The following is a 19,517-nucleotide window of genomic DNA, read 5'->3' on the forward strand; positions in this document are numbered from 1 at the left end:
TTACCGCTGCTGCCGTACAGTGTCTTCCTTGAACATGAGCTGCAGAAGCAAGCACCCGGCTCCCTCAGTTTGAGGCACCAAGTGCTAAACGGCTTCCCGTCTCCCCCCTTTTCCTCTTGTCCTCTATTCATGCCCAGCGCCATTTGTTTTAACTACTTTCTCAACTAAAGCTGTATCTACATGCTCCAAGTTTGATAAACTTTGCCTCCATTTTTTTTAGCCGCGTTACCACGGAGACCACAGCGGCACCGCACTCACATTTCGGCAAAGACCCGCCCTACTTTGCATCCGATTGGCTAGAACTCGTTTCATTGGTAGGTGGAAGTTCGATGATTGGTTAAATCCAGCGCATCAAAAACAAATCCCATGTGGACTTTTTAATTTATTTATTTTTTCTAAAATAGTCATATGCCAGAAATCGTGCACCGGGCCCAAGTACTTAACCCCCCCGCCTTAAACATTTTCTCTTTGAATCTACACGATTCACTATTTTGGTTTCAAAATGGCGAATTTCGCCGAAAGGCGAGTGATTTTCATGTCTGACATACTGTAGAGGGGATGAAAGGGGGTGAGGACCAGAGGCTAGAGTGTCAAAGCACAATATTTTCTGCTTTTCAGTTGCTAATTGCACATGTATGTGGTGTATTACTGTACCTTGGCAGCACCGATTTGCTCCTTCCGAAACCTCTCCAAAGGAGTAATCAACACATCATCTGCATTCTGAATCTGAAATGAAAAAATAAAAAGGAAAATACAGACACGTCAGACTGAAAGATGGGATCTGACTTACTGGAACCTTCTGAATAATTCAACATAACCATTAGATGGTAAAACATCACAAAAACCTTTAATCTAGTCATTCAGATTTATTACAATTGGTCTGGCTTTGCCCAATGTGCCAGAAAGTGTATGACACACAAGAAATTATAGCACCGAGAATTATCCAGCACAAGACCAAAAAAAATAAAAAATACAGATACATTGAGTCCAAACACAAGTGGAGGATAGAGCAATCACATTCATTAATATCTCTTAAGCCTGTGACAATGAACAATGTGCTCCTGCAAGGTACCCAAAATGAGTACAGCAGCGATAAGAGATGAAGCACTCAACAATGGCTCAGCTAGATACAAGAAAATGGAGCCTTTTTATGTGAGCTGTGAAGCACCAGCATTGTCAAACCTGGCTGAAATATGACGCAGCACAGCAGATGAGGGAGCTTTACAACTGCAGCCTGCCATGCATTTTAATGTTTGAGGTATATCTCCAGATATTGGTGACCTCTCCTGCGCCACGACTGGAGTCTCTGCCTTCTCATTCCAGACAGAAACAGATTAGGTGAGATGTATTGTGCCAATTACAGTCAACGCCCAATCCCTGCGACTGAGCGTTTCAAGGAAAGGAGCCATTAAGGTGCTTCTGAATTTCCCCGAAGATGGGCTTTCATCCACTGAGATCAGATGACATCAGGCTGGTGGCGCTGCTCTACAGGACGCGTCGTCACAAATGACATGCCTCTCAGGTTGATTTAAGGTTGTTATTCTATGAGGTGAGTGTATGTGATAAACTAAGGGTTGAGCTCTATAATACTTCCATGATACCGGCACTAATTTAGAGGTGTCGGCTCAGATGCACTCGGCTTGGCGGCAATAGTCCTCTGAACACACAGCGTGTCGGAATAGGGTTTTTGTTTTGAACCATTAATCACAGCGCATTTCCATTGTCCCAAAATAACCCTGTCAGCTCCAACACCCAACCACAACCAGTGACACCAAGCCAGAGTCATGCCTCTGAAGAAGCAACCCGCGAAAGAGGAAATCAACGACATTAAGAGGTCGCTTGACCTTCTCTCTGAAGAGATTACCTCTGTCAGGCTGCAGCAAAAATCCACTTGAACTGGTTGCAGAAGTAAAGGCTCTCCGGCTTCAAAATGAAGAAAAGTACAAGAGACTTGCCTTCCTAGAGAACAGAGTGGCTGATCTAGAGCAGTACACGAGAATGAATGATGTTATTGTATCGGGGCTCAAAATAAAACCTCGGTCGTACGCACGGGCAGTGACAGTGATCACTCGCCACGATCGGGAGCCCGTTGAGTCGGTTTCTTACTCCGTGGAGCAGCAAGTGGCAGCCTTTCTACAGTCCAAGGGCATCGAATTGGACTGTAACACCATTGAGGCTTGCCATCCTCTGCCCCGAAGGAATAACAGCAACAAACCGGCCACAATAATGTCGTTTGTTAACCGAAAACACAAAATTGCAATACTGAAACAAGGAAGGAAGTTGAAGGGAACAGACATCTACATGAATGAACATCTCACCAAACGAAAATCGCCTGGAAAGCACGATCCTTGAAGAAGCAGAAGAAAATACAATCTACTGCAAAAGGAAGCTACAATCTCTTGAAGCCTGCAACATTTCCATCTCCTTTTCTATGCAGTGTTGTGAGATGTTATAAGCTTGTAGTGTGAATGTGTAGCTTTGTGGTAATAATGTACACTTGAATTACAAGGGGATTATTTGTGGTCCTTCAAATATACGGAGACGTTTCACACTCAAGACCATACTTGGTCCGATTAAGGTGGATCATGAATCATCATTTGCACTGACGTATGTGATGTTGCATAATGTTTAGAAAAGGCGAAGTATTGAATTTATTATGAAAGAAAGTAGTGTACATGCAACGGCCAATATGGTTTTGCTCCAATTTGGTCATTTCATTGTCAAGTTAAATGACTAAAGTAAAACCGTGCTTAGTTTAATTTTGATATTTGATCATTCATTCATTAGAACTACCAAATATTTGTAATATGTTGCATGCATGTTTCATATCACTGTATATGTATTATTGGTTATTGTATTATTGGTCACACTTAATCTTTTTTAATTTGGGCAACTTTGACATTATAGGCTTAATAATCATTGGACTAATGGAAAAAGAAATCACTGATGAACTGTTAGTTACAGCTCTACAGTAGAAAGTGTTAATTACAACTCAAATCTGCAGACTGTGTGCCTTCGATGACATACTGGCTGAAACTCTGTACTCCCGCTATATAATTACAATTTGAAATGAGGTCAACACCTTCATCGTGTGCGTGCTGCAAGATGACCCTCAAAACACAAAAGAGGGTGTTACTGTACATGTAAAAAAAGACTTTTTTTTTAAAGAGGCTGAAGAAAAATGTTGTGTATCAAGTGAACGCAGGAACAGTATCTTTAACCTTTATTTAGTATCAGTTTCTTGTTATAAATTTGAATGCTTGCAGAAATAACTTCATGTACAACCCTAATCCTAGTCTATATCGAAGAAGTTATATTTTCGGGATTGTTCAGGTGCCGCCGGAAACTCCGCCGGATGTCCGTCATTTCGGCCGGATGTCCGTTACCTTCCTCTCTCTTTGTGTTGGACTTTTAAACTCTGGTGGATTTCTGAGGACTATGGTTAACTGCTCCTCAGATCTCTGCAGGGTAAATCCAGACAGCTAGCTAGACTATCTGTCCAATCTGAGTTTTCTGTTGCACGACTAAAACAACTTTTGAACGAACACGTTCCACCAAAACAAGTTCCTTCCCGAGGCTATTTTGCAGAGGCACCGTGGCTCCATCCGGCACTTAGCACTTCCCACGATGATTGCCATTGGTTTAAAGAAATGCCAATAAACTAGAGCATGCTTTTCTCCCATCCCAGAATGTCATGTGGACTAGCCAGTAGGGGTGTAAGAAAAAATCAATACACTTGAGTATCGCGATATATATATTTTAAAAATATTCATTGGTTCACGTTTATGTTGTGTTTAAACCGCCTACCGCTAGATGGCTATGCTGAGACGCACCACTAGTGTGCTTGCCTAACAGTGCCTAGCAGTGTCCGACTTTTTGCTAGAAGCTAACAATATACAGTCATGTGAAAAAATAGCACACCCATGCTAAAGTTGACTAAAAAGAGGAATAAAAAAATCATCTTTTGCAAATTGATCTTAATGCCTTAACTAAAAAAATGAGGAAAAATCCAACCTTTAAGGACACCAATTTTGTTTGTGAATGAATAATGTATCGTAAATAAATAAATGTTTTTCCTTAAAATACACCCCTATGTTAAATTCCCATAGAGGCAGGCAGATTTTTATTTTTAAAGGCCAGTTATTTCATGGATCCAGGATACTATGCATCCTGATAAAGTTCCCTTGGCCTTTGGAATTAAAATAGCCCCACATCATCACATACCCTTCACCATACCTAGAGATTGGCATGGGGTACTTTCCATAAGATCATCTCTCAATGCAAATCAAACCAGCTATTAGGCTAACTGAAATAAAACCATGCCAGTCTCTAGGTATGGTGAAGGGGATGTGATGATGGCTGAACTTTGGCCTACTTTAGGATATAACAAAAAAAAATCCCAATATATCGCCTTACGCACAGTATCGAAATATATTGCAATATATTGAATCGTGACCCATTTATCGTGATACGTATCGTATCGCCAGATTCTTGCCAATACACAGCCCTACTCGCCAGACCCTCCTCAGCAGCGCTGTGGAGGAAGGTCTGGCAATGCGAGACTACCCTAACTCAAAACCTATATTATAGGCCGCCACTAGATGGGGTTTCAAAGCATTAAAAAAGCATAATATAAGAAAAACCATGGCAATTTGGTTACAAGTGTGACGACCCCAGCCTCCCAGCCTCTAGGTGTCACCGTGCTTGTCTGCTGGTGTCATTAGGCTCGTACTAGATGAGCTGCGCCTCGCCTGTAAGGTGGATGGGAGCAGGCGGCAGCAGCAGGGGGGCGGTGACAAAAAGCTACGGTCAAGTTGGACATTTTAGAACCGTTTCCAGCAGCCTTCAGTCTCCACAGGAAGTCACAGAAACACATTCTGTTAGGTCTGATTCAGATTTATTCAAATGTTATCAGACCCATATATCAGCTTGTACGCAGTCTCCAGTTCTTTTTATTCTGACAGAGTAGCTAAAGCACGGTAATACTCAATTAGACAGAAAGCGTGGGAGATAAGACGGAGGAAATTACATTATCACACTGGCAGAGTACTAGTAGTACTAGTAGTAGTTAAAATGCTCTACAGGCAATCTGTTGCTCATGTTAATATGACTGTAGATCAACGTGTTCTGTTAACAGAATAAGCCTTTAAATCAAACATAATATCAAATATCAATCAAAATGTCTCAACTTAAAAAACAATGAAAAGTTAATACACAACGTCATAGTAGTGAATCGATTCTGAACTAATCAGCTGTTAGATCAGCTGAGAGCCAGGCATTTCCCATCATGCCTGCAGCAAAACAAAAGGCCTTGGAACGAGCCTTTTGTTTTGCTGTGTTCCAGGTGCTGATGGTGCTGATGAGCTGCACCTGGGATTTGTTGCTGCTATATGGCTGCAGTCAAATAGTCAACACAATTACCTCCTTCGTCTTTTACGAACCCCATGAGGTCAAGGAAAGATGTGAAGGAGAATTCGTAAGGGCTTAGGAAAAGACAGCGGCGGTGCTCAGAGAATCGGCGGATGTTAACGACTTTGGTCTGCCGTGGTAAAACTACAAGCTTCCAAAGGTTGACTGCAGAATTTGCATCTGGATACTGCGCCCCGTGCATTATTTTCCACCTTGTTCTGCCTGAATTATGTCTATTCATGTGTCATTTTCTTACTGTAAAGCACTGACCTGTAGGCTATTTCTTGTATGAAAAGTGTTATGCAAATTAAAGTTTATTATCATTATTGGTTGCTCGCGCTCACCCACCTGTCCACTTATATTTATCCACATGAATCCCAATCGGTATGATTGTATGAAAATAATTGTTACATTTATGCAAGGCCTACAAAACTACTGTACGTATTAATGATGCGTGAATTGCAGTTATACTGGTTAGATGCTTGCGAGTGGGTGAAATAATAATACATCATTGATGAGGATAATCTTAATGACATTCTCTAAAACTGTATTTACGCACGAGGACAGCAGTCAGCAGCTGATTAAATGAAAAGTTGAGTTCTGTTTTCTCTGTCCAGTTTATAACGAGTGTTTAGTTAAACTGTTTAAATGACCCACGATATTTGCTGCAGGCACATTACTGCGTCCATGGAAACGTTTGCAATTACCGAAAGCAGCCTCTCTTTAAAGAAAACACTCATGCATCATTACAATGCATCATTTAAAAAAGCAGCAGCCTACAGAGTAGGGGTGGGAGAAAAACAATTGATACACGTATGTATCGTGAATTTTTTGGCGATGAGTTTTTAAAATTGATTCCTTTGCCTAGAATCAATGTTTTATTTATTTCACCAATTACCGTATTTTCCGGACTATAAGTCGCACTTTTTTTTCATACTTTGGCTGGTCCTGCGACTTATAGTCAGGCACGACTTGTATATCTAAATATATATAATTTAACATGTTTTTAAATGTCATTTCATGCGGACTACAGCCGCTCTAGGCGCTCTAGGCTTGTGACTATAATATGCTGCTCCTAAAGACAACTGAGAAAGAAAAGAAACTGCAGGAGACTGCAGGTAGTAAAACACGCAGCCGAAAACGGTAATCGAGCAGCAGAACGAGAGTTTGGAGTGAGTGAGAAACTTGTGAGGGACTGGCGAAAAGGTTAGTCTTACTGCAATGAAGAAAACAAAGAGAGCTAGTCGCGCGCTGAAATCCAGATGGCCAGAGCTGGAGGAAGGAGTCCACAGATGGGTGCTTGAACAACGTGCTGCTGGGAGAGGCTCGTCAACAGTGCAGTTACGTTACGTTAACATAGCGGACACCTACCGTATTCAGCCCCTTGTTCTGGGTGCTGTTGGGTAGTTTAATAACTTGCCTTTCCAGATTAAATGTCTGTTCTTGGTCCTGGATTTTGTGAAATAAATTTCTAAATAAATGCGACTTATAGTCCAGTGCAACTTATCTATGTTTTTTTCCTCTTCATGGCACATTTTTTGACTGATGCGACTTATACTCCGGAGCGACTTATAGTCTGGAAAATACGGTATTCACCTAAATATTTAAATATAACGAAAATCGTAATACAAATCCAATCAGCACCCATGCACAGTGAAATAATTGAATCGGGGGGGACTTGGTTCTGACGCGTTTTCTGGGCGCGTACAGGATCAGGGCTGCCGGCGCTACTGTGCACCATAACAGTCTGATGATGAACGGTCGAATGGTGATTGTTGTTGCTGCCCCAAGGAATTGTGAACGCCATTATCTCCTTCCCTTTCGTAAAGGATGGTCCAGTGTCTGCTATCCTAAAGGCGATAAGAAAGGAAGCATTCAAGCACCTTTCCTTATCACTCAGACAATTTGACCGGCTCTTATAGTGCATTCCATGTACTTCGGAACTCGGAAGCCGGAGCTGGGAATGAGGTCAGACCCGAGTTGAATGCGTTCCGTTAACAAGTCGGATTTTTCATGGTGGGGTTTGCTGTAGCCAGGTTAGCCGATGTTAGCAATACCAGTTGATAACAACGCATTACTCTGTTTTATGTGCATATAAACAGCGTAGCAACATGTCCACGGATAGAAGTTGGACAGGACTGTGTGTACGACTGATTTAGTGAGACACAAATCAGTCCCTCCGCGATTTCGTAACCCTTTTTTTGGGATTGTTGCGGCCCAAAATGCCTGATTTTGAGGGAGCTTTTGTAAAAAATTGCATATCAATTCGCGGTAAAGTTGCGGTGATTGGTCAAAATTGCGCGTTGCACCAAATTCACGGCGATTGGTTGAATTCCCGTGAATTGTTGCGATCGCGACATTGCGAATTCCTGGAGGGACTGACAAAATAAACTGTGTGTTACTACAGCTTTCACTGCTGTTGATGCACGGGGCAGCCATTTGGGATTTTGAGCTTGGGGTACTCGGAGGTTGTCCGACTTTCTAACTCGGAAATCCGATTTCAGGGAGGCGTTTTTCCGACTTTGACCTCGGACATTTCGACCTCCGAGTACAAATGGAACGCACGACAGTATATCATGACTGCCACTTAACTACTTCCAGGTCGGTTCACTCCGTTAGGAACCTTCCTAAGCAAAACGGACAATTAGACCGCAGCCGTAGTGTCAACTTCATCTTATTTCTTTATTCTTTACTTAGTTATGTTGGTTAAGTTATGCTGTGTTGTTTTTGATCATTATTGTCAGTTGTTTTAAATAAAAACGGCTTTCTTTGGCGGCCTGCTCTCGCCATCTCTCTTTTCTTGTCAGTTCTTTGAGCCGGGCTGTGACACAAGTGACACTCTATTAGGAAAGTAAAGGACAATTGATGGTCATCAAATCTAGCTGTGATAATCCCCCAGTGATATCCAAGTCATCATGTTATCTACTTTGTCAACAGTGAGAATTATAGTACTCTGCCAGTGTGATAATGCAATTTCCTCCGTCTTATCTCCCACGCTTTCTGTCTAATTGAGTATTACCGTGCTTTAAATGTCGATTTCTAACACCATACTGTACTTCTTTTCATTTTTAGTGCAAAGGATAGGACAATTGAATATACAGCAGGTTTAATTATTTCAGAATGTTACTGGTAGCTGAAACCTCGAACATTTGGATGTTTCAGGACCACGGGCAGGCTTAAATCTACACTTTAACATGGAATGAGAACAAATCTGTTATTAATTGTTCATTTCAAAAGAGTACTGGTCGTGGCAACTAACATTTAATTCAAATCAGTGCAGAACGTAGACAAAAGAGATTGTAATCATCATGTATGCTGAAGATTTCAGATCACTTTTGATTATTAATTTCCAATAAGTTGATTTAGATATTTGGATTTAAAACAGAAGCCAATTTATTTAAGACTCAATGGATTACTTTCAAACTGGCATTGTGCCGAATGCCCTCAGCCTTTCTAAAGAGGATTAAATCCATATGAGCGAGCACAGTGTGATGCTTGAAAGGATGCAACAGCGCTAAGCAATTTCATTACCAGATAGGGGAGGAATGTCAATGTGCTATATTTCCCTTGCTCCTGCTTTTAGCAGTCTAAATATCAAGTGGATCAAAAGTGTTGCTCCAAGGTTAATTTGCAGAGACAGACGAGAAAGCCACCAAGGCCAGACCAAATTGAACAGTGAAAGGTTTACCAATTGAAATTTGACCGTTTCCGTATCTTTTGAATTAGTTTTTTATGTGAATTATCTCCTCACATCTGGTCTTCTCTGCCTAATTCATCCATCTTCCTATAAAAATGCCCCAATGGATATTACACCTTTTTTCCCACAGCTTTTCCAGCACGTTCAGTATATTCTGTCTGACACTTTCTGTTCACAGTGTGCATGCATAAGCATAACTCGCAGAGAAGTGGACAGTTGACCATCGGCCAGGCACAGGACTCATCGTCGTACTTTATTGGATCACAAAACACTGCTAGAACACATTTTTGGACGGAACAACGTTGTTTGTTCTGCAAATGTTGACATTATAGAGTATCGAACATTCTCTTTCACAAAAGATTACATCACACGCTGCACCAATGGTATGAAGCGGTCCACACTTCCTGTCTCCTAAATGGGCGTGTCCTCGTTTGAAAGTGTGGTGTACGTGGTGTGGATGAATGAAAAGTTATATTTGTATGATTTATTAATGTTCCTTTTGCTAACATTAGATATTTACACAGCTAAAATATCAGCAGCATTACTAAAATTAGTTTTGTTACCACGTTACCGAATGTTCGTTGACGTTGGCTTCTCGCGAACGTTTGTTCCCGAGACAGAAACAGGTCTTAAAAAAAGTTAACTTACTCCTGATGTGTCCGTCTGAAAAATGCAATTGTAGTGTCAGAATGTTCTGGAGATATGTGGCATGTGAAGAATGGGTCCATAATTTACTCTGGTGACTATGGGGCGAAAGAAACGCTCCTAATCAGTGTTCATGTTCACTTCTCCCGTTGGAATCAATACACTCAGGACCTGCTGCTGGTCTCCTAAAGAGGCATGGCAGTGGTGAAACCCACGTGACACAGATACAGGAAAATACTCTGAGTTAGGGCGTCTCGCTTCTAAACCGTCTCTGACAGTATATTGTGTTTCCGATCGAATGGAATGGCTTTCAGTGCATACACTGTAGGTTGCATATTTCAGATTCTTTCCTGGGGATCTGTTTGTGTAATTCTGTTTGTAAATGTCTATAGGTGATAATCATCGTAGCATTTAACTGTGAATTGCTCTGTCTCTGGGTACAGCATGAAAGTCTATAACGGGGTAGTAAATTACTTTTATAGGCGTTTTGCCCGGTCCATTTTCACAATGTTCTCACCATGAAAAGCCATCTTAATGCACCTAAAGCCCTGCTTCTCAGCTGCAAATCAACGGAATATCTTTGTATATGCGCACACGCTCACACACACACACACACACACACACACACACACACAAACACACACACATTTTTGCTGGGTGAAGAGGCGTCATAAAAGCTTTCCTGGTCACCATGCTGCATTCAAGTGAAAAAGCACTTATTTTTTTTTATTGTTCATCAGCAATTTCTCTCCAACATACAATATTCAAGCAAACGTGGATCCAGGTGGAGAAGAGTTCTGGAAATGGGCAACTGGGCTTTGACGAGTAGGTGTTTTTTCAATCAGTGTTTTCCAGTTCAAATCTGCCAAAAATGACAATTTAGTATAAGCCAGGTCAAAAAGAAGAGAAAATGTTAAGAACCGCCTGATTACGGGGCGCCCTGGTAGCTCACCTGGTTGGGTGTGCGCCCCATGCACAGAGGCTCAGTCCTTATCGCAGCGGCCCGGGTTCTATCCCAACCTGTGGCCCTTTGCTGCTTGTCATTCTGCCTCTCTCTCTCTCTCTCCCCTTTCCTGTCTTCTACTGTCAATTAAAAGGCCTAAAATGGCCACCAAAAAAAATCGCCTAATTATGATTTCAACATATCCCTTTATTTTCTATGTGTAACCAACTTAGCATAACCATGTTTACGATACATTACTGGAAACAACCATATCATCCAGCAGGCTTTTGGCCACTATTGATTTGCTTCAGTGTCTGTTGGTTTGTACAAGTATAGACTGAGCGAATGAAATGATGACGAGTCGAGAGCTGGCAAAAGAGCAATTCATATTTAGAATGCAGCTGATATGAATGTACAATTGTGTCAATTTATGAAGTGTAAAATCCATCAGTGAGACCGAGTGTAGCTCACATGGAAAAACCCTGTATGAGTGCCAGACACGTGCACTTCTTTGTGTTGAGTGGTATTACAAGCTAATGATAGCCAGCAGCATCAAATAAAAATGTCCACATCCCTCGCACCAATAATCACAATGACAGCAGCAGCAACCAAAAGGAATTTGCCTAAGTCATTAAAGTAGGCGTGAGCAAAGCCCCCACAACCTAATTAATGTGTTAAACGCACAATAAACATTATTGCCCTCATCATCATGACGCAATGAAACGTGCCATTTCACATGTGATATGACCTTTAGCAAAAGAGGGAGTGCTCTAGCTGTGTGTTCAGTCACTTCTGTCTGCAGATTGTTTTTGAGGGGGGGAGGGGTGTGTGTGTGTGTGTGTGTGTGTGTGTTGCAGGGGGGGTTAACAATCTCATCGCAGAGCTCAATCTTTATCTGGTGCAGCGCTGGCACCTGCAGCAGGCTGAGAAGTCATCTTTCCCTAACTTTTTTTTTTTTTTTTACAAGCAATGAAATAAAAACAAAGCTTCTGCAGAACAGTGTGAGAGTAAATGTGACACATTTGCCCTACACATTTCATCGGAGCGCGAGACGTTAAGCAAGGATGTGAAGCAGCCGCGGAAACGGCGACAGTAGCCGCTTTGTGGGTCCCAGGAGGATTTTCTGTTGTTTGTTTTAAGTACAGTTTGGTTGCCTGTGATATATTGTAATGCTTTTCGATACCAGAGTTTGGGGCTGCTGTGGCTGTCTATTTGTGTGTGTTAGTGTGTGTATACTTGTGTATTAAACTGCTTTCTTTTACATTTAAGGTACATTTACAGTGAAATCCTGCGGGGTTTTTTTAGGTTTGGTGATGGGGTGACCATGTTAACATTTGGATCACAAAACACCACACTTATATGTAGCAGTTATGAAATCCATTTTTTGCAAAGCTTGACTAGGGCTGCAACTAACGATTATTTTCATTGTCGATTGATGTGTGGATTGTTTTCGCGATTCGTTTTTTAGCTCTACAAAATGTCAGAAAATGGTGAAAAATGTGGATCAGTGTTTCCCGAAGCCCAAGACGACGTCCTCAAATGTCTCGTTTTGTCCACAGCTCAAGCTATTCAGTTGACTGTCACATAGGAGAGAAGAAACTAGAACATATTCACATTTAACAAGCTGGAATCAGAGAATCTGATTGATTGATTGTTTAATCTTTGCAGTTCCAATCTGGATTGCACTGTGTACTAGGGATAGACAGATTATCGGCCCTGGCTGATTATTAACTGATTAACTGATAAAGTTATTGGTGGTCTACTTTGGCACGGCTACAGCTCTGTGTTTGTCCCTCTGCTTCGGTTTCACTCACCACCGAGTCTGACTTAATGTCCCGCCCACAACACTATCTGACTATCTGTTAATGGGTATTATGTTCAAAGTTTCTCATTTATTAAATAATTGATTAAAGTGCTCATATTATGCAAATTTTCAGGTTCATAATTGAATTTAGAGGTTGTACCAGAATAGGTTTATGTGGTTTAATTTTCAGAGAATACCATATTTTTGTTGTGCCTCACATTGCTGCAGCTCCTTTTTTCACCCTGTGTGTTGAGCTCTCTGTTTTAGCTACAGAGTGAGACCTCGCACTTCTGTTCCATCTTTGTTGGGAGTCGCACATGCGCAGTAAGCAATTCTAGCTTGTCAGTTGCGGAGTATGAGGGAGCGCCACGCTAGCAGCTAGGCGAGCATTATAACATGTGTTACAAAGTGACGCACGTTTGTCTCTGAAGTAAAGGCTGGACTACAATAGAGCTGTTTGGAGCAGTTTGTGAACAGTGTTTTCTGTTGGAGATGGTAAGTCCCTTTGGGGTGGACTTTGGGCTTTTTCACTTTGTAAACCTTTAATGTGCACAAAAAAGATATATAACACAATAAAGGGAGCACTTTAAAGCATTTAAACAAAGTTTTGTGTTGGAGTTTTTAACATTCCAAAATCTTAATTTTGTAAATGCATATTAGGGCTGTTGGAACGAATGACGAAATTCGAATATAATTCGAATAGTAAAAAGATCAATACTATTCGAATGCTTAAATTACTATTCGAATGTGACTTTTTTTTATAAATATGATGGCTAACGTTAGCTAATCTCCCTCTAACTCGCCTTGGCTTATCCGCATGTGTCACTCATGTCACGTCTTATGAACAATAACTTAGCGGGAGTGAGAAACACAAGGCATTGTGAGGGCCAGATATCGGTTATCGGTTTCATTAACTACTAATAATCGGTTTTGGCCTTGAAAAGCCAGTATCGGTCGACCCTTACTGTCTATATGTATTTCAGAATCATACATTTTTTGTTGTCTAATAGTGAAACTTGTATTATTCTGAATAGATAAGCTTAAACAAAAACATCCCACTAAATGCAAACTCAGCAGGGAGGAATGACAGCAACCCTAAAAATATTTACTCATGATACCTGCGTGTCAAAGCGGGACACTTTGCTGTCAGTCCGGTGTGTGAGTGGCCCACATTATGTGGAGAGAGACACTGCGAAAGCACAGCTGTCGCCACGCTGCAGCCCCTAATGCAGCGAAGCTAAACATTTACAACACCAACGCAACCGTCGCCATAAAAAATTCAATTGGATCCTAAAAAATGGAGCTAGCTGTCATTGAGTTAGTAAAGCTGGCAGGTGGATTTTACTGAGACCCCTGAGTGAGCGAGATCATTTGTCAGCCGAGGTAACACAGATATTTAAGCACCATACTTCAAGTATTAATTAATGTATGCCCGGTGAACCTTCAGGTTCATGTATCGTAACATAAAAACTCTCGCCTAGCAGAGGTATTTCAGCACACCTGGCTCTGTGGGATCCAGTCCCTCCGTAGCAGAGACAAGCTCCAAGAAAATACATGATGTCAGCAAACTGCTCTTCTAGTGGCTGTCTAAATGCCTTCTTTGCTCTCCATGCTTTCCAAGAAACAGCTGTCTCCAGACTGACTTGCTTAGATCAGACAAGAGAACGCTCTCCATCAGAGAAATGTGTGACCTTGCTATACTGAAGTGAAGCAGGAAACATAAAGACATCGAGAGCAGTGACAAGCCAAGCAAATGCACTGCGGTGCAGTGCATGAGCGGCCTTTAAAACAGTGACATTCGATATCTCCTTATCCGATTTGTTCTGATGCTTTGTCTCGGCCAACGTGTGATCTGGAGATACACCTGAGGCCTGTACTAACGAAGCCAGTTCAACATGCCCTGGATTTATTTCCGTTACCCGGCTTTACCAAACCTAACAACCGCGGTCCCCGCATAAGCTGTGACACGACGGTGGTTAACAACTAGGTTAACCCAGGGTTTCCCAATCCAGCGACGAGTGCGTTCGCATAAAGGGGGCGGTGTTTGCTCCATTTTACCAATCACAAACATGGACAAGTCTACCAGAGCCGCATATTTTCACACGAGAAGAGCAAACGATAATCCCACAGAAATATGAAGGACACAGACACGTGATACAGGCAAAACGCAATACAGTCGCTGCTTCCTAACCCGGGAAGGAAAGCTGAAAAATAATTGCCGCCGCTGTAAATGTGTAAATTACAAGGCTTATCAATATCACTGTCCCATCAGTCAGGCACAAGATCTGGCCATAATTACACTTGTGCATTCGATAAACTTTCGTTGCTGTAGCCTATATTCTTTCAGTTCCAACCCTGTCCATTAAGCAATCGTGGGAGCAAATAAAAAATAAAGGTAACACTTTACTTGAAGGTATCTACATAAGAGTGACATGACACTGTCATGAACACATGAACCCTAACCCTAACTCTAACCCTAATAAAAACCCAATGACATTTACTAAAAGAAGCGTTATGTCATAAACGTTTATGACTTGGTTATACTGTTGATGACACGTTCATGACAGTGTCATGTCACTCTTATGTAGATACCTTCAAGTAAAGTGTAACCAAAATAAATATAAAAACATAATTCAAACCGATGTGTCGCACTGGCAACATTATGGCTCAAGAAGCTGACAAAGAGACGTAATTCCATCCGCTGAAAATCTATATCTTTCATAAAGATACCCATCAGGGAACGTTAACGGGTTTTGTCTCGAAATGTTTTAACTTTTCTGAGCGTAACGCTCACTATCCGCGCACCGATAGTGACCAATCGAGTATTGATTGGTCAGTAGGCGGTGCTTTTACACCGGTTGATCTCTGATCTCCAACATAACCTGCTCCCGAGCAGATTACCCACAGCCTAAATTAGCATCACGAACCCAAAAGGTCATTTGTTGGATCTCATTACATTACAGTCCTATTTGTAAAACAGCATTTATGTATGTATTGTAAGACTTAATTTCAGGTTAAATCTTACATATTAAAAGTTCACCAACGGACACATCTTGATCCCTTTCATTTGAAAAAAACTTAACTGGTTGACGGTGGAAAATCACTTATATGAAGAATTTGCCTACAGTACTCACAAAATTGTGAAAAACATGGTAGCCTACCAAAGTACTTACCCTTGTGTTGTACTCGGGTCAAATTTGACCCATTTTCAAAGTTTTTAATATCAGAAATATGAGTTTCTTACAATCAAACTGCCCAAAATTACCATGGATGTATGGTGTATGGAAGCCATACAACATTTTAACAAATTAATGATTACTTCCATTGAATTTTGGGTGTTTTATTTAATTTTATAGCATTTGAAAAAAAAATTTAAAATGGTTTCAAAACAGTTTATCCTGAAACTAAACTTGGACATTCTGTGATGCACTCAACATCCTCTGGTCTTAACTATTAGTCCAAATAATTCATCGTTTCTCCTTTTTTGAACAAAAACAATGTGGTATAATGTTATGTGAATAAGGTTTATTGAGCATGAATTTTAAAAAGCGTTGAAAAAAGCGACAAAAATCGTTTTTAAAAAAAGCGTCAAAAGCGACAAAAAAGTCAAAAGTAAAAAAAGTTTTAAAACAAAAGGTTAATTTTCAATTTTGACCCTGAAGGACAACAAGCTCATGGTCGACGGGAAGAAAACACAAGGGTTAATTCATTATTTGGTTCAACACTAAGAGAAAATCATAGCCACTACAGCCCGACCGATGAAGGATTTTTAAGGCCGATATCGATACAAATATTTGGTGATTTAAAAATCCGATATTCCTATATATCGGATGATATATATTTAAAAAAGAAATAATCCAGAAACGCGTAACAAAACAACCAGATTTCCCTAACATTAGTTATTTGTAGTTATTTAGTCCTCACTAAAATAATATGATAATGCAGTTTAAAAATAAATTTGTTTGTTTTACTGTCACAACAGAACAGAGGAACATCAAAATATAATAAAGTTCTGATAAATAAAATGTATAAAAATACAAACTTAAGATATGAAACTTAAAGGGTTAAACACGAGTGTTGCAAACAGGGACGTTGTAGAGCACCCTCTGGTGGACAAACTATGCAACGCCAACACACAACATTGTTGAAGGGGGTTTCGTCCGTTTTTATTTTATTTTTTAAATATTCATGTATCGGCCATTATAATTATTATTTGGAAAATGCTTAATATCGGCCGATAATATCAGCCCGCCGATATATCGGTCGGGCTCTAATAGCCACTTTACAAGAAGTAGCTTGACAGACTGTATTCCTTTTTGATTCAGTAGTCTAATGGGTAACAACACATTTGTCTACAGTGCAGCAGTACGGTGGAATAATCTGCCCACAAATCTGAAACAGTGTTTCACTGTGCACGTTTAAAATGGTCTTAAAGAAATGGTTACACAGTAACCATGCAGGATTCTCAATTTCAAATCTAATAATGTCTGTGATTGGCTGTCTAATGTTACATGTCGTAGAGACACGCAGGAAAAACTCTACGTTACACAGAGAGACAGGGCTCACGTAGTAGGAGCTGAATAATAAATACAAAGATTTGTGCCGTAATGTGTAATGTTGTAATTTCTTTTTGTTAAAATGGATCTGTAAAACTGGTATTGAAAAATGTGTTAAGATACGGTATTGGTACCAACATTTTTGAAAAGATACCTCCGAGGACCACAATGGAAACCTTTGGACTTGATTGTGTTTTTATAATAATAATAATAATAATAATGTAATAATGTATACTATATTAATCCCGCAAGGAGAAATTACAATGTTTTTCACTCTGTTGTTATTATACACATTACACACAGGCCTGAATTACACACACATGCTCAGTACCTAAACATGCACTAATGGAGAGATGTCAGAGTGAGGGAGCTGCCCATGAAAAGGCGCCCCAATCAGTTGGGGATTCGGTGCCTTGCTCAAAAGCACCTTAGCAGTGCCCAGGAGGTGAACTGGCACCTCTCCAGCTACCAGTCCACCACCACACTTTGGTCCGTATGGGGACTTGAACCAGTAACCGTACGGTTTCCAACCCAACTCCATACTGATTGAGCTGCCAACAGCACTCCATTTTTTACGTCGGCCTATGTATTTACTCTGTACAGTGTTTTATGTGGTTCTTTTTTAAAATCACCAAACTTTAAAATAAAAAAAATAAAGAAAATCACGTGAGGATTTCCTCTCTCCGTTATCATTGTTTATACACAGTATACCGAATCAAATTTGGACTTTCAGTAGTATACCTGATAGAGGTGAATAATGATATAAACAGTGCTATCATGCTACCTAAAATTAATATAAGCTGTGGGGGCGGACAGCACAAAGGTTTGATACTGTCTGTTCCAAATACTTTGAGACTTTCATTAAACCAGCCACCATGGATGTTGCTAAGAACAATGGCTGCCTTTATTTCACACTGTTGTTTCAGGGTCAACAGGACATTCCTCAGTTCACAGCTCAGCACACCAGTTACCCACAGAGCCGAGTTACTGTACTGTTAAATCCTGAGAACAGCAGCAGCACATGCCTCGCCCCACACACACACAGCGTTGCACTATCTTTGTGGGGACCTGTCATTGACATAATGCATTCCCTAGCCCCTTACTCTAACCTTAACCATCACAACTAAATGCCTAACCTTAACCCTTACCCTCACCCTAACCATAACCTAATTCTAACCCTAATCCTAAAACCAAGTCTTAACCCTCAAACAGCCCTTTAAAGTTGTGGTGTCCAGCATTTTGGCCCCACAAAGCTGTCCGGACCCCACAGGTATACTGTATTCCCGGTTTTTGGACCCCATGAATATAGTTAAACGAGAACACACACACACACACACACACACACACACACACACACACACACACACACACACACACACACACACATTCTGCTTCCAGCTCTGTGGCATAGACACATTATGTATAATTAAACATGTTTTAAAGGCTGTCAAAGAAAATGTAAACCAAAGGAAAACTCTCAACATGGGAAATAAATGCAACGCAGTGCAGCAAATCAGCACTTAAGGGACTGTGAGGGGGTTTTGTTGTTTATCTCATAGAAGACCAGGAAAACCGGGACGGAATTACAACATGTATCTTGCACACATTACTGAGAAAAATGTAGATGCCACAGCTTGTTGAATACTGTCTAAGATTGGAGGGAACGCTCTGAAGAACAGAGAGTTTGCCATGCTTTTCCTTCTAAAACTTTAATAATGAAAAATAAGATTCTTAATTGTGACTTCATGTCATTCATATCAGACTCCTTAATGAGCTGAGAGTGCATTGAACACAAAACACGTCTTTACTTTTTCTCGGTCTGCCATGCATGACCAGGGTCCTCGAGCAATTTAAAGAATCACGTTCATTTTCAGGAATCCTTTTTGAACTTGCAATGAGGACTAGCTGAGGCTTGGCCTTGACCAACTGCCATGCTTCACTTGTTTTCAAGACATCATGTCTCTCTCTCTTTCTCATGGGCGGGACAAATTCTCTGGGCGGGCAAAGCAGAGAAAGGGGAGGTAATCTTCCTCCTTATGACCTCATAAGGAAGAAGATTCCAGATCGGCCCATCTGAGCTTTCATTTTCTCAAAGGCAGAGCAGGATACCCAGGGCTCGGTTTACACCTATCGCCATTTCTAGACACTGGGGGGGCCATAGGCAGGCTAGGGGAACTCACATTAATGTTAAAAAAAACCTCATTTTCAAGCCTGGGACCTTTAAGAATTACAACAATCACATTTTTATTTACATTTCTTTTAATTTAAATACAGTTTTATTTTTAAGAACACGACCGATAAATTCAATTTAATGCCATTGTTTACAAGTTAGATTTGCATGACATGGGGTGAGAGAAATTCCAAAAGAATAATAGCAGGCCTAGGAAACAAAAAGTATATAATGGAAAAAAGAGCATGGAACAAAAAAATGAGATAGGAAGCTTTATGGCTAGCTACCTTAGC

At 40.7% G+C, this 19,517-nt stretch overlaps 1 protein-coding gene across 4 annotated transcripts in view; it reads right to left on the bottom strand.

Annotated features, from left to right (window-relative positions):
- arhgap42b (Rho GTPase activating protein 42b) overlaps window positions 1-19,517 on the bottom strand; it is a 101,514-nt gene that overhangs the window by 38,389 nt on the left and 43,608 nt on the right. For all 4 annotated transcript variants that reach the window (XM_078245799.1, XM_078245798.1, XM_078245797.1 and 1 more), the window contains exon 4: window positions 655-726. In XM_078245799.1, coding sequence (XP_078101925.1) covers window positions 655-726 — 72 coding nt within the window. The remainder of the gene's footprint in view (window positions 1-654; window positions 727-19,517) is intronic.

This window comes from Sander vitreus, chromosome 3, assembly GCF_031162955.1.
Source record: "Sander vitreus isolate 19-12246 chromosome 3, sanVit1, whole genome shotgun sequence".
In the NCBI taxonomy this organism is placed as follows: Eukaryota; Metazoa; Chordata; class Actinopteri; order Perciformes; family Percidae; genus Sander; species Sander vitreus.